This window comes from Eretmochelys imbricata, chromosome 6 (assembly GCF_965152235.1).
Source record: "Eretmochelys imbricata isolate rEreImb1 chromosome 6, rEreImb1.hap1, whole genome shotgun sequence".
NCBI lineage: Eukaryota > Metazoa > Chordata > Testudines > Cheloniidae > Eretmochelys > Eretmochelys imbricata.
Window position 1 is genome coordinate 90,829,855 of NC_135577.1, and position 13,914 is coordinate 90,843,768.

A 13,914-nucleotide genomic window follows, 5' to 3' on the forward strand; every position below is an offset into this window, starting at 1 on the left:
AAATGGACACACATCTGACATCAGGAATTATAACATTCAAAAACCAATAGGAGAACACTTCAGGCTCCCTGGTCACTCAATAACAGACTTAAAAGTGGCAATTCTTCAACAAAAAAACTTTAGAAACAGATTCCAACATGAAACTGCAGAACTGGAATTAATTTTCAAACTGGACACCATCAAATTAGGCCTGAATAAAGACTGGGAGTGGATGGGTCTTTATAAAAACTAATTTCCCCCTACTGTTACTCACACCTTCTTGTCAACTGTTTGAAATGGGCCACCCTCATTACCACTACAAAAGTGATTTTTCCTCCCTTGGGACTCTACTGTTAATTGAATTGTCTCCTTAGACTGACCCCCAACTTGGTAAGGCAACTCCCATCTTTTCATGTACTATGTATATGTACCTGCTACTGTATTTTCCACTCCATGCATCTGATGAAGCGGGTTCTAGACCATGGAAACTTATGCCCAAACAAATTTGTTAGTCTCTAAGCTGCCACAAGGACTCCTCGTTGTTTTTGGTACTCTGCAGTGGCTTTAGTTGAGATGGCACCAGATGGATGGGGAGGTGACCCAGTTCTGCTATGTAGTCATTGTTGCTGGTGTTCCTCTGTAGGCAGAGTGATTATTTTCTTAACTGCAGAAGGGAAGGTTTCATAGGATTTTTTTTTTTTTAATCACAATCCGTGTAAGCAGCTGTTAAAGCTGAGCCCCAGGCTTCACTGCCCTGCATCGCAATGGGTCGGGTTGCACTGCCCATTGCTGTAGAAGTCGTTTTACTGGTGGGCTGTGTATCTCTAGCAGTGTCTTGCCAGAGCCTTCCTTTGAACTGCCCCCTTAGCCAGCCTGCAGCACGCGATGGACCCCAGGGTGTGACCCCTGGGGCGTGCGCAATTCCCCCGCGTCTCCGGGATCAAAGGCCAGGTCCTGTAGGTTGTTTGGACTCTTCCCGGGAGTGTCCGGTGGGGCCCAGCCGGGGGCGGGTGAGGGGACCCTGCAGAGCCTGGCGTTGTAGGGGCAGCCTCAGCTGCACGAGCCCCAGCGGGCAGGCTCGGCATGGTTGCCATGGTAGCTGAGGGACAGCGCGCCTTAGGGATCATCTCAGCCAGTCAGCGCGGAGGGGGCGAGGCCCCGTTGGCCAGGTGGCCAATCACAGCATCGCTGTGAGAGCAAACTAGCGCGACGTGGCCTGGCGGAATGGCGTTGTGCTGACAGCGACAGTTTCGGAGGAGTGAGGGAGCGGGACCAGCCGGGCGCGCTGGGCGGGGCGGGGCGAGGCGTGGCGCGGCGCAGAGACCGGCGACCCCATAAGGAGCGGGGTGGGGGCCGGCAGGAGCCGGGCACACGATGCGGGACAGCGCTGCCCTGGGGAAGGGGAGCCCGTGTTGCCCGGCGTTTTCCGGGGGGGCCGTGGTGAGCGGGGGGCCGGAGCCCGGCGAGAAGGGGCTGATGTATCCAGAGACGCCTAAGCTCTTGCAGGGGGTGAAGCCGGTGCCTGGGTCAGTGGAAGCCGAGACCCCCAGTGGGTCTGCCCCCGAGGTGCGCCTGTCCCTACGCCGCTGGCCCGTGGTGCTGCTGTTCAGCTGCTACTCGCTCTGCAATGCCTTCCAGTGGATCCAGTACGGGAGCATCAACAACATCTTCGTGCACTTCTACGGCGTGAGCACCTTCGCCATCGACTGGCTCTCCATGTGCTACATGCTCACCTACATCCCCCTTCTTTTCCCTGTGGCCTGGCTGCTGGACAAGAGGGGCCTCCGCTTCATCGCCCTCGCCGGTTCAGCCTTCAACTGTCTAGGCGCCTGGGTGAAGCTGGGCAGCATGAAGCCGCATCTCTTCCCTGTTACCGTCCTGGGGCAGGTCATCTGCTCGGTGGCGCAGGTCTTCATCCTGGGCATGCCCTCGCGCATCGCCTCCATCTGGTTCGGGTCCCATGAGGTCTCTACTGCCTGCTCCATCGCTGTCTTTGGGAACCAGGTAACCTGGGAACCAGGCCCCTCATCCCTAAATGCTTGGAACCTATGGTGCGCCCATTAAAGTTGGAGGGTGGAGAAGTAATGAAACTCACCGGTGACACTAAATTGGGGAGAGCTGCAATCTCCAGGGAGGAAAAGAAATACAGAGAGACCTAGCGACATTAGAAATAACAGGCAGAGATTCATCTGGGAAAATATGATTTGTATATTTGGCAGGAAATATACTTAGCTTGGCTATGATATTGCTTCGAGAGAAACATAACTCTACTAATCCAACCGAGGGAGAAGGATTATTTAGCATGGTACAAGGGGGTATAATTGGGAAGAACAGGATGATATTGAGAAGGACAGTTTAGGTTGAAATATCAGGAAACTCTCAGATTCTGGGGTGTATTGGGCTGTGATATTTTTCCCAGAGAAAGAAATGGGAGCCTTATTGCTTGGGATATTTAAAATTAGACTAGAAAAAAAGCTAGAAAATGTGTCAAAGGGAGCAGTCGTGTTGGGCCTTATCTCATAGCTCTTCCTCTGATTTTTCTGTCTCTGGTTTTGTTGATCCATAGTAAGGCAATGAGCTTCCCCAATAAAATATGCTAGGCAGAGACTTTGCTTCTTTGCACAAGAATGGAGCAAACTCTTCTAAGCACTTTAATGGCAAGGCAGGTCAGTGAGGTGGTTGTGATTGACATTCCTGCAAGATGTAACATTCTTCACCTGCAGCCAGTTCACACTTGAAAGGAAAAGAAATTTTTTCTAACTTCTGAAACCAGAACAGGGAAATCACTTCTTGACCCTTGCACCTGAATGCCTCGATGCACATTGCATGAAATAAATGCACTAGCAACATTACAACATGGCTTTGGAAAGCAATTCATGCTGTATGAATATTAAAAGTAGAGGATCACTAAAACCAAACACTAACTATTGGACTGGCACATGTCTTCAGTGTGTAGGCAGTGTTTCAGATTTTATCTAATTCAGACCATGGGTGGGGTGCAATAGGAATGGTTTGGCATTCAGTCTGCTTTGAATATATAGTTCTGTGTATGAAGCAGTGGCACAGTACATAATGTCCTCCCTGCCCAGTAGGAGTGTCTCATGGATTTGAGAAGGAAGCTGGGTGTGTGGGTGGCTCACACCACGTAGTGCCCCGGAAGCATGTAGAGCATTAAATGATGAGTCCAACAACACCCCCCCCCACACACACACACTGATTTACTACCTCTGCTGGAATTGCATCCAGTCTGGATACTACTAAGTCATCCCTGCTCAATATGCCTTATTCCTGGAGCTCAAAGTTACTTCTGAAAAGCAAATCAGTAAATGAATCTGATTACACCACATTTCAGGTGTAATTTAAAAAAAAAATTCCAGTAGAGAGAATCGAATTCTCCGCCCTTGGTCCCATTCACAGGGTCTCACCTGACTTTTTACTTCAAATGCCATGATCTGATCACTGTTAAATCAAACACTGTCAATAGACTTGGGAGTTTCTAGAAATAAAGTGAAACCACTTCCAGCAAAGGCCCATCAGATTCATTTGTTTGCCCAGTGCTGCTTTCTCCCACTTTACTTTTCAAAAAGCATTTTGTCCAAATGGGGAAATGAATAGATTTCCCCATTCTTTCCCCTGCAAATACTCACACTCCTGGGACATGGTACAGGGCTTATTTCAGAAGGATCTTTATGGGAGCCTCTTATTGAAATGTTGGTAGCACTTCATTGGCCATAAGCCCAAAAGATCAGCATGTAATGATTTTTCATGAGGCTCTGTGTCCCAGAGGAAGAAAATAGGGAGAGCAGCCTATTCTTAATAGCCTTCTACTGAATTCTTCAAGCAGTGTAAAAACAATAAACATGCTTCAGAATTGCCATGCTGTGTGGAGGGATCTCTGCTGAGATCCTGACAATGTCACCTGTAATCTGTAGCTTACTTGATAGTGGAGTTCCACAGTGACCGTGTGCGCGCGCACGCAGGGGCACCCAACCAGGATTTGTCATTTCCCCTGCAGTATATTTATTTATAGCTGGTCAGTGACCAGGCTGGTTGTTCTGACCCAGCATGTGTGGCAGGTGCTCCAAGTCGGCTTTGGTCTTTTTACGCCAGGAGGAAAATCTCAGTCTCACTCCTCATTCCAGCTGAGAACACATGCTCTAGCAAAAAAAGGATAACAGTGGGAGCATTGTTCTAAGAGTTTAGAGACTGCAGGAATAAGGGGCTGCTGGGACAGGGACCCATGTCCCATATATTTGAAAAATCTGTTTTGCACACTTTAAGGGCTGAACAAACTTATTCCTTGAGACCCAGGGGACTGAGCCTTTGGACTGAATCTTTCTCTAAACACCATTATTGCCCAGTGGTGAGCGCAGGAGAAATATTTAGCTTGCTAATGAGATTGTTTCCTTGTAAGTTCTGAAAGTCCTCTGGGGTTACATTGATCGTTGGTAAGGAGCCATAGGAAGAAATCTGGTAATCAGCTGTTCTTCCTGACAGACTGGGCTGCTCAGTTTCACCCTTGTTTAAACCTCTGAACTACTGAGCTGTGACCACGTTTATTTGCTCCCATTGGGCTTGCTGGCAGCTGCTTGTTATGTGGAGTGCAAGGGGCACAAGATTAGCTGTTGCCAAGAGGGAGAGGTATAATCAGAGCTTTGTGTTTTTTGCTAATGTGAAATAAAATGAAAAACCCCACAGTGACAGCTCCTGTCTCCACGGGCTGGGCCTGTCTCCCTGCTCTGGCTGTTGCGTTGTGGTCCATGGTCATAGCGTTTCTCTGGTTTGTCTGGCTCCCTGATGAGGTAGCTCACTGGGCCAAATATGAGTGAGTGGCATTGTGACCTGGTGCATGGGTCACAGCCCCACTCACTCAAATTTGTCCTGTCCAGTGCCCCCATCATCACCACAGAGGAGCAACCGGGCCAAACCTGAGCAGCAGTGTGACCCTAAGGTGGGAAGCTGGGCCCAGCACCCAGGACAGGAGACACTGCTGTTGGGTGACGGTGGGATGGGCTCGCTCTGCAACCCACCCCCAGGGTCTCCCCGTTCCCTGGGGCAGGACCCAACACCCTCTACCGTTCCCCCTGCCCTTGGTCTTCCACCTTCCCAGGGGCTGGACTCAACCTGTGGGGCGGGGAGAATAGATAAGATGAAATAACAAGAAATTTCTGAAAACAAAACAAACAACTGTAGAAAATCAAAAGAATTTCAGGGGGTTCTATGTACGATCCTCTCTCTTTCTGTTAGCATAAGGTGAGAGCATCTGTTTGCATTTCTATGATTCCTCTTTCCTGCTTCCACCTCTGGAGTCTGCTTCTGTATCAGACTGGGGCTGGACCCTGCTTCTGGTTCTTGCCCTGCTACTCAGGTCATGCATGTTCTGACACCAGGGAAAGACACAACTGATAGGTCTGGAGTAAGGACACTGCAGGAGAAGAGTGCGTGTCTATCTGTGGGAAGCTTTTTCCTCTGCCCTTATTCTGTCTCTTACAAGTAGTTGAAGACATTGATGTGGATAGGTCAGTGTGAGGCTCTGTACCTTGGGGGAACACCCAGCACTCCCTTGTTCATCCTTGTAAAATGATTGTGTGATATCCAATGCAAAGTTTGTCATGTCGGGTGTCTTCAGAGGGCTTATGGTGCACTGAGCATTGTTTTTATAGTGATGTTATAGTAATTGTTAAAAGAAAAGGAGTACTAGTGGCACCTTAGAGACTAACCAATTTATTTGAGGATAAGCTTTCGTGAGCTACAGCTCACTTCATCGGATGCATCGAATGCATCCGATGAAGTGAGCTGTAGCTCACGAAAGCTTATCCTCAAATAAATTGGTTAGTCTCTAAGGTGCCACTAGTACTCCTTTTCTTTTTGCGAATACAGACTAACACGTCTGCTACTCTGAAACCGATAGTAATTGTTGTTACAGTCATGTTATAGGTTGTAATTTCATGTATATAGTTATGAGGCTGAAAGTGTGCCTTCATGGCTTAAAATAAACCCAGGCAAAAACTTTCGAGAAGCAGAGGGGCAGTTCACACCTCATCAGGGCATGTGCGGGACAAACCCAACCCAGCCATACAGGAGCAAAGGACACTGGCCTAGGCAACAACAAAGGATCTGTTGACTCTCGAGTGAGTCACCCCCGTTCCTTTGGTCAGTTTGGGGCTGCGATGAGGTAATGCTTACCTGACTCTGAAGTGGGGGGCAAAGCCAAGAGGGAAGAAAGGACATCATAAAAGGATGAGACGTTTGCCATGCTCTTCCTCTCTCTTCCACCTCCATCTACAGACATCACCACCAAGCGACTGAAGCCCTGATCAAAGGGGAGAGCCTGGCTGAAGGGCAACCAGCCAGCCCGTGGTGAGAAGCATCTAAGTTTGTAAGGGCATTGAAAGTGTTAAGATCAGCTTAGAATGCGTTTTGCTTTTATTTCATTTGACCAAATCCAACTTATTGTGCTTTGATTTATAATCACTTAAAATCTATCTGTTTATTCTACCTGAAGCAGTGCATTTGGTTTGAAGCGTGTCAGAGACTCCCTTTGGGATAACAAGCCTGGTGCATATCAATTTCTTTGTTAAATTGACAAACTCATATAAGGTTGCAGCGTCCAGCGGGCATAACCAGACACTGCAAGATGGAGGTTCCTAGGATTGTGTCTGGGACCGGAGATATTGGCTAGTGTCATTCGGTTGCACAATCCAAGGAGCTGCTTACATGCCAGAGTCTGTGTGTGAACAGCCCAGGAGTGGTGGGTTCTCATAGCAGATCAGGGGAAGGCTGGCTCCCAGAGTCAAGGACTGGAGTAACCTAGCAGATCACCAGCCTGGATAACACCAGGGGAATGTCATAGTAAGAAGGAGAGTTTTATTGACTTAGGTTGATTTGATTTTTGGCTCTGGGGAGAATGCAGCCACTTGATGTGTTCTTAGGTGGAGTCACTGTGCTGACTCTGAGGAGGCTGGACTGCACTGCAGCTGGTGTTCTAGGGCTTCCGAGGTGGAAGCTGCCTGGGGAAAAGCAGGATTTTTGTGTATCAGGGACGAATCCCAGCCCCACTCTGATTAGCTGGTCTGTAACACCCCAATCACGGATCAGTTGCTTCTGTACAGGGGGACTTTGCAGCACTGTTTGTACCATGCCTATGACTCTGCTTAACATCTCATTGCACGGGTGCACCTTGCCTGAAGAGTTTTCACTGCAGAATAATGCTTTCCCCTAAAAGCCTGATAAATGGTCAGGATCCCATGCTGAGGGTTTCTGCTCCTTCAAGCAACCTACTAATCATTATTATTTTTCTCTACTAGCTCAGCATCTCCCGCCTTCTAAATGAGGTCTGATTTGGGTGTGGGCAGAACAGGGGGATAGTTAATTGGGAAGTGAGGCAGACTTCCCTTCCCTCCAGAGCACAGGTGCTAACTTTTATTTTTCCTGGTGGGTGCTCCGCTCCACTCTGAGGCCCCGTCCCCACTCTGTCCCTTTCCCCACGGCCCTGCCCTCACTCCACCTCTTCCTGCCCCCACTCTACCCCCGAAGCCCCGCACCCACCTGCTGCTTGCTCTTCTCTGCCCTTCCCCAAGTGCCTCCTGCCAGCTGCCAAACAGTTGTTTCTGGTGGATGCTGAGCACCCCCTATTTTTTTTTTCGGTGGGTGCTTGAGCCCCAGAGCACCCCTGGAGTCAGTGCCTATGCACCAGAGTCTGTGTCAGATTTCACCATGGATTATATCCATTAGAGCAGGTATGGCTTTAATGTGGGACCACAAAGGGGCAGGAGGTAGCCTACCCAGCCTCCTCTGGCAGCCACGCTTCCAGTTTCTGCAGGAGGGTGTGGGGGTCAGAGCACTCCGATTAGAGAACACTCTAATGAGCACTTGTACATTCTGGTCTCTAATTTGCAGGGAGTGTCTGGGCCCACATTGGAGGGTGTGTCAGGGCCAGGCAAAGATGTGGCTTCTCCGGGAATGCTTAGATTTCTATAAACAGTCTAGGCATTGGAGCCTGAGATAAACCTTCCTTTGTGATTCATCTGAGTTCCTACTCCCAGCCACACACACCAACCTCAGACAGAGCCACAGCATAGGCTCAGAGCAGCTGACTTTCTGGTCTGCAGAGGAGCTCTCTGAATGGCTGCAGTATTTCTTTTGGGGAGTGGAGGGGCTGCCCCAAGCCTCTCAGACATTAGTACTGTTTGCTTTCTGTGTAGTTGTAGAGAGTCCTTGAAAGTGATGCATTCCTCACCCCTTCTCCAAAGAGTGAGCATCTCCACTGACCCTCTCAGCATCCACTGCCTAGCCAAAAACTGCTCTCAGATCTAGGTTTCAGAGTAACAGCCGTGTTAGTCTGTATCCGCAAAAAGAAAAGGAGGAATTGTGGCACCTTAGAGACTAACAAATTTATTTGAGCATAAGCTTTCTTAAGCTACAGCTCACTTCCTCCCCTCACATCCCTGCTCGCTGGCTCTGCTCTCATGCTGGGATGTTGCTACATCATGCTGTTGCTGTTATAAACTGGGAGATTTCCCTGACTCTGAGCTGGGTCAAAGGCAAATACAGCAGGAGTGGAACTGGGAGGCTCAGAGTGACTGGTGCAGAGCAAGGGACTTCTATGATGTCAACAAGGTCACAAGAAGCAGAAGTGTGATGGAGTGGGAGCCAGGGAGTTTATTCTGTTCCCAGGACAGCTCTGGCTATTGAGATAAAAGTCTTGATGTTTCTTTTCCAGTGATGGTGGAGATACACAAGAGCCCCAAGTCCGAGCTTTTCATCTCATGGGGCCTGAGTTCAAGTGCAGTCTTGGTTCATAAAAATGAAGGGAAATTAGTTCAATTTCGTTTCCATTTTTCCTCCTCCTAAACCACCACACAAAAACGTAGCATGATTATTGGTCACTGTGTGAGAAGTCTAGCAGGGGAGTGCCATGGGACAGAGCTGAGGTGTGTTGGCAGAGGGGTATAAGGGCCCAGATCTAGAATAACAGGCATGGACTGAGTTGTATCAGCAGAACTTTTGGATGCATCTTGCACCCGACCTGCATGTACTTACTATGCTTGGATCTGGCAAGTGCTTCGCACTCATACTCAAATCCCAAGCCTATTGTCAAACTCTGGGATCCCAGCAGGCAGCTGGACTCTTTTCTCTACTTGAAATAATTCAGCTACTGGAACTGAAGTTTGTGATGCAGGTGAATCTATCTATGGAGTGAGCCAATGAAACTCAGCAAAGCCAGAGATGCAGCATTCAGTAGGCCTGTAAACTCTGAAACCCTAGAGAGGCCACCAGACCTTTTCCATCTGTGCTTACTGAGTGTTTTGGATGATTAACTATAGGAGAGCAATAGGGACCATTTGTTGCACCATCTTACAGCTTCCTGTTAATTCAGAGGGATTTAACTGGAATTTGTCTGGCTCATTTGTGATAAATCTGCCAAGCTTGAGAGTCCATGGCCTCTTGCTGCTGTGGCGATAAATGCACTAGAAACACACAGAGAGATTTGGGAGGTGCAGAGCTGGATTAACCTTTTGTGGGCCTGGCGCCAAACATATTTGTGGCCCCCATGGGGGCAAAGGAGCATGATGTGGGGAGGTTGGTCCCCAGAGCAAGGGGCCAGCCAGGGGCAACGGGGCATAACATGGTGGGACCGGCTCTACTCCACCCAGCCCAGAGCAAGGGCACTGTCTGTATACAAACCGGCAGTTGCCAGATGCACACTGGCCTGCCCAGCCCTGTGCTGCCAGCATGCTCCTTCCCCTCGGGGGTGGGCCCATGCCATGCCACACAGCCCCCGACTACCTATGCCCAGCGTCCCCCAGAACTGCTATGCCCAGTAGCCCCCCACAAAGACCACCACCACAAATGCACAGTGGCCTGCACACCACTACCCTTGTCCAGCACCCATCCACACAGCCACACCACTACTGTCCAATGTACTTCTCCACAGCCAACCACAACAACTACACAGCATGCCACTCAGACCCCCCCCACTGCTCAGCATCCCAACACACAGACCTCTCTCACTGCCCCCCAAGAGATTCCCCCACTGGCCAGCAGCCCCCCGCCCCAAGACCTCCTCCAAAGACACACTCCCTCACACCCTGCCCCCTGACCACACTCACCAGCCCTTGTAGAATGTGACCGTGTCTGCCAGGCTGAGCTGGCAGCGTGGCCGGGGCCGGTCCAGTGCCAGGGCGGGGAATCTCTCCGGCCTTTCAGGAGTGGCATGATAAGCCAGGCCAGGGTTTGCACCCTGCCCTGGCCAGACTCCCTCAGGACCCATTTGCCTGTAGATAGGGTGACCATACGTCCCCATTTGGCCGGGACAGTTCCCTTTTTAAAGCTCTGTCCCAGCCATCTTGACTTTTTTGACAAAAACGGGCATTTATCCTGTTTGCTTTTGCCAACTCATTAGTTGGCAAGAGCAATTGAACAAAAGCCCAGTTTGTCCGATGCGCCCCCCTAGAGGGGTGTGGAGGAGTGTGTGTGTGTGGGGTGGTGATGCGAGGTGTCAGGCAGCAGGGCTTGGGGGGTCAGCCCCAGCCAGAATGGAGCTTGAGGGGGTTAGGAGCCAGCCCCAGCCACTGGTAGCAGTGAGCGGAGGGTGTTAGCCCCAGCTCCTGGTAATGGTGCGGGGAACTGGGGCAAGGGCGGGGTCAGCCCCTGTCTTGGCAGCGGCATGCGCAGCTCGAGGAGTGGGAGGTCAGCCCCTGGCTGCAGCATGGGGAGCTGTGGGGGAGGAGTCAGTCCCAGTGGCGGATTTAGAGTTAGTGGGGCCCTGAGCTCAGCTTCATTTTTGGGGCCCCTTCTTGGGACCCAGCCAAGAAAAAGAACATTCTCTCTTATCACCCCCCAGCCCCTGTTTTTCATTTTTTCTTCATATTCCTCCTGTAAGTAATAGCAAGTAAATGAAAATAAAGTGAGGTACCTTGATTGTTCTTGTAGACTTGAAAATCGCTGGGGGTCTTGGCAGACCATTTAATGATCTTTACAAATATTGTTTGTACTGTTAGCTAACTATTGTAAAGTGCTTTGGATAAGAGCGCTTTATAAAAAGAATGTAAAAAAAGAGTTGGGGTGTGGGGTCTGGCTGGGTCTTAGGGTGCAGGAGGGGTCTGGGGGTGCAGGGTCTGGCCAGGCATAAGGGTGAGGGAGGGCGCTCAGGGTTGGGGTAGGAGGTTGGGGTGTGGAGTGCTTACCTGTGGCAGCTCCCATTTGGTGCAAGGGGTGTATGTGGGGGGGTGCAGGAGTCAGGGAGGCCAGGGGGTTGTGGGGGACATGGGGTGTGGTGGGTTGCAGGAGTAAGGGAGGGCAGGGGGCTGGGTGTGTGTGAGGGGGGTGCAGGAGTCAGGGCTGGAAGTGTGTGAGGGGTGCAGGAGTCGGAGGTCAGGTGGCTGGGGTGTGTGTGAGGGGATGCAGGAGTCAGGGCTGGGAGTGCAGGATCTGGGAGGAAGTTAGGGTGCAGGAGCAGGCTGGAGGTTGGGGTGCAGGGTCTGGCCAGGAGTTAGGATGCAGGAGGGGGCTCAGGGTTGGGGTAGGAGGCTGGGGTGTGGAGTGCTTATCTAGAGCAGCTCCTGTTTGCTGTGAGGGGTGCAGGTGGGAATGTGGGGGTGGTGGTGGTGGTGCAGGAGCTCCTGTTTGGTGCTCAGGGTGGGGGTGGGGATGGGGATGTGTGTGCGGTGTGTGCAGGAGTCAGGGCATTGGGTGTGGGGAAGGCTGGGTATGTGAGGTGGGTGCAGGAGTCTGGGCAGGGGGCTGTGGATATGGGCTGGGGTTGTGGGGGTGTTCCCAGCCCCCTGTTCTGAGCGACTCATGGCATAGGGCTGGAAGGGGTATGTGTAGGGGAGTGCGGGGACCCTGTCTTTGCTCCGCCCTGCCCCGATTCCACCCCCTTCCCCAAGGCCCCGCCCATGCCTCTTCTCCGCCTCCTCTTCCAAGTGTGTTAAGGCCCTGCTCCTCCCCCTCTCTTGTGCTGGCAAACAGCTGTTCAGTGACAGGGGAAGTGCTGGGAGGGGGAGGGGCAGGAATGCAGCACGCTCGGGGGAAGAGGCAGGGGAGCGGGGAGCTTGGCTGCTGGTGGGTGCGGGCAGAGCCTACCCTGCAGCAGGAGTCTCAGGAGCTGGCAGGACCAAGCTTTTGCCCCCGCAGGAGAGAGCAGTGGGCGGGGGGCGGAGAAGAGCTGGTGGGGCCTTACTGCAGTGCCATGGTAAACCTGGCACTTGGGAGTTGGTGGGGCCTTACTGCAGTGCCATGGTAAACCTGGCACTTGGGAGGTGACTATCTGGATATGTGCCTTAATGAAGGTGCAGAAGAGTAGAGCAGCACTATGCCTGCTTGGAATGAGTACCCAGACAAGGCATGAAGGAGGCTGCCGAGCATTCTGGGGTGCCAATTTCTCTGCTCTGGACTAATCTCCCTACTATAGGGAAGCAATCATCTGGGAGCAGCTCTCAACCAACCTCACTCAGGAAACTTTCTTTGACAGGAGGTGTTTGCAAGCTAACAGCCCATCTTGGAAACATGATTATCTTTGGTGTCTTTTAGGGAAGGGGGCTTGGTGCCTCTTTTTAACCAGGTGATGCCTATCTAATCTATATCTATTTCTGTGGGCCCCCCCCTCCCCCATCCCTCCAAAATATCAGAATCTTTCAAACATGAATGCATGTATATTACCAACACCCTGGAGTGGTAGTTAAATACCATTGTCCCCATTTTACAGATGGAGGGACTGAGACACAGAGACATGCCCAAGATCATGAAGTAAATCTAGGGTAGATCTGGGAACAGAACCCAGCTCTGAGTCACAGTCCAGTACCTAACCATGACAACCCCTTTCTCCCCTCCTGCTCCCCAGATACAGTCAAGTGCTGCATTTTTAATCCTGCTTTTCTCCCCAGAAATGTGCAGGCCAGGATCTGGATTTGCATTTGTGAAGAAGCTGTAGCTATTGTGTGTTGTGTTTGAGCTGGGTATCCTGAGAGCTGAGGGTAGCTGTGATTTCTATAGAACACAGTGCCGACTCCCAGCCTGTGGAACTGTCCGTGTATGGTTTGGCAACATTCCTCAACTGCTTCTGCTTTCACCTTCAGGACTGAACTGTTTCTCAGGAGACCGTTAGCTGCTCACTGCTTTTGTCACAATGGCTGAGAAATGTCTCTCTTTCCTCCCCTCTGTGGTGGTTGTAATTTGGGAGATGGTGGTGGTGAAAGGGTCAGTTGCCCAAATACGTTCTATTTTCCTCTCTACAAGGCAACACGTTCGCCTGAGCAAAGGTTGGGTAGTACCCTTACTTCAGGCAGTCCAAGCACAGCCTGTTTATGCAGTCAAAACAATAGTGCTTAGCAGTGGTGGTGGAACTTGCATGTGGCTGAAACAGGTCACAGCCAAGCTAAGAAACCGTTTAGCTTAGATCTCTACCAGCGCTAAAGCAAAGTGTCTTAGCAGGGTACTGGGCTGAACTGTGGTACAACCTGGTTGGCCCACCACAGAATTTAGCAACAATTGTAACCACCTGTTATTTCTGTAGTTCATATAGCGGGGGCTTTGTGGGGGTTGGGAGGCTTCTGGGCTGTCTTGCTTGTGAACATGTTTCCTCTAATCATGCAGTTCCTATAATGTATTTGCATTATATCCAGCTTCACATAGCTCAACTTACATGTGGTGCTACAGGAGCCCTGCCCTTTTCCATCTGTTACTTTAGGGAGCTGCAGAATGCTGTTTGTAAGAGTTTGGCTGGTGTTTACTCCAGCAAGTGTCTGGGTATTGAAATGTAGTCCTGAGCCACATACTCCACATGCAGGGGCTCCCCTCTTCACTGAATCAGCCTTTTGCGGTCCTAGATCAATGCTTCCCAGAATGGGTCCCATGTGTCCCCGGGGGGGGCAGGAGGGAATTGGATTCCCAGATCAATTAAACTACTTTATTTTCCCTGTTGTAAAATGTAAC

General features: G+C 50.8%; 1 protein-coding gene across 4 annotated transcripts in view; it reads left to right on the forward strand.

Annotated features, from left to right (window-relative positions):
- Positions 1–1,353: 1,353 nt before the first annotated feature.
- Positions 1,354–13,914, forward strand: part of FLVCR2 (FLVCR choline and putative heme transporter 2) — a 57,708-nt gene continuing 45,147 nt past the window's right edge. For 3 of the 4 annotated variants that reach the window (XR_013346404.1, XR_013346405.1, XR_013346406.1), the window contains exon 1: positions 1,354–1,983. Coding sequence is in view for 1 of the 4 variants with exons in the window: in XM_077819168.1 (XP_077675294.1) it covers positions 1,456–1,983 (528 nt within the window). In the remaining 3 variants the exon portion in view is untranslated. The remainder of the gene's footprint in view (positions 1,984–13,914) is intronic. The other variant, XM_077819168.1, reaches the window with a different exon arrangement.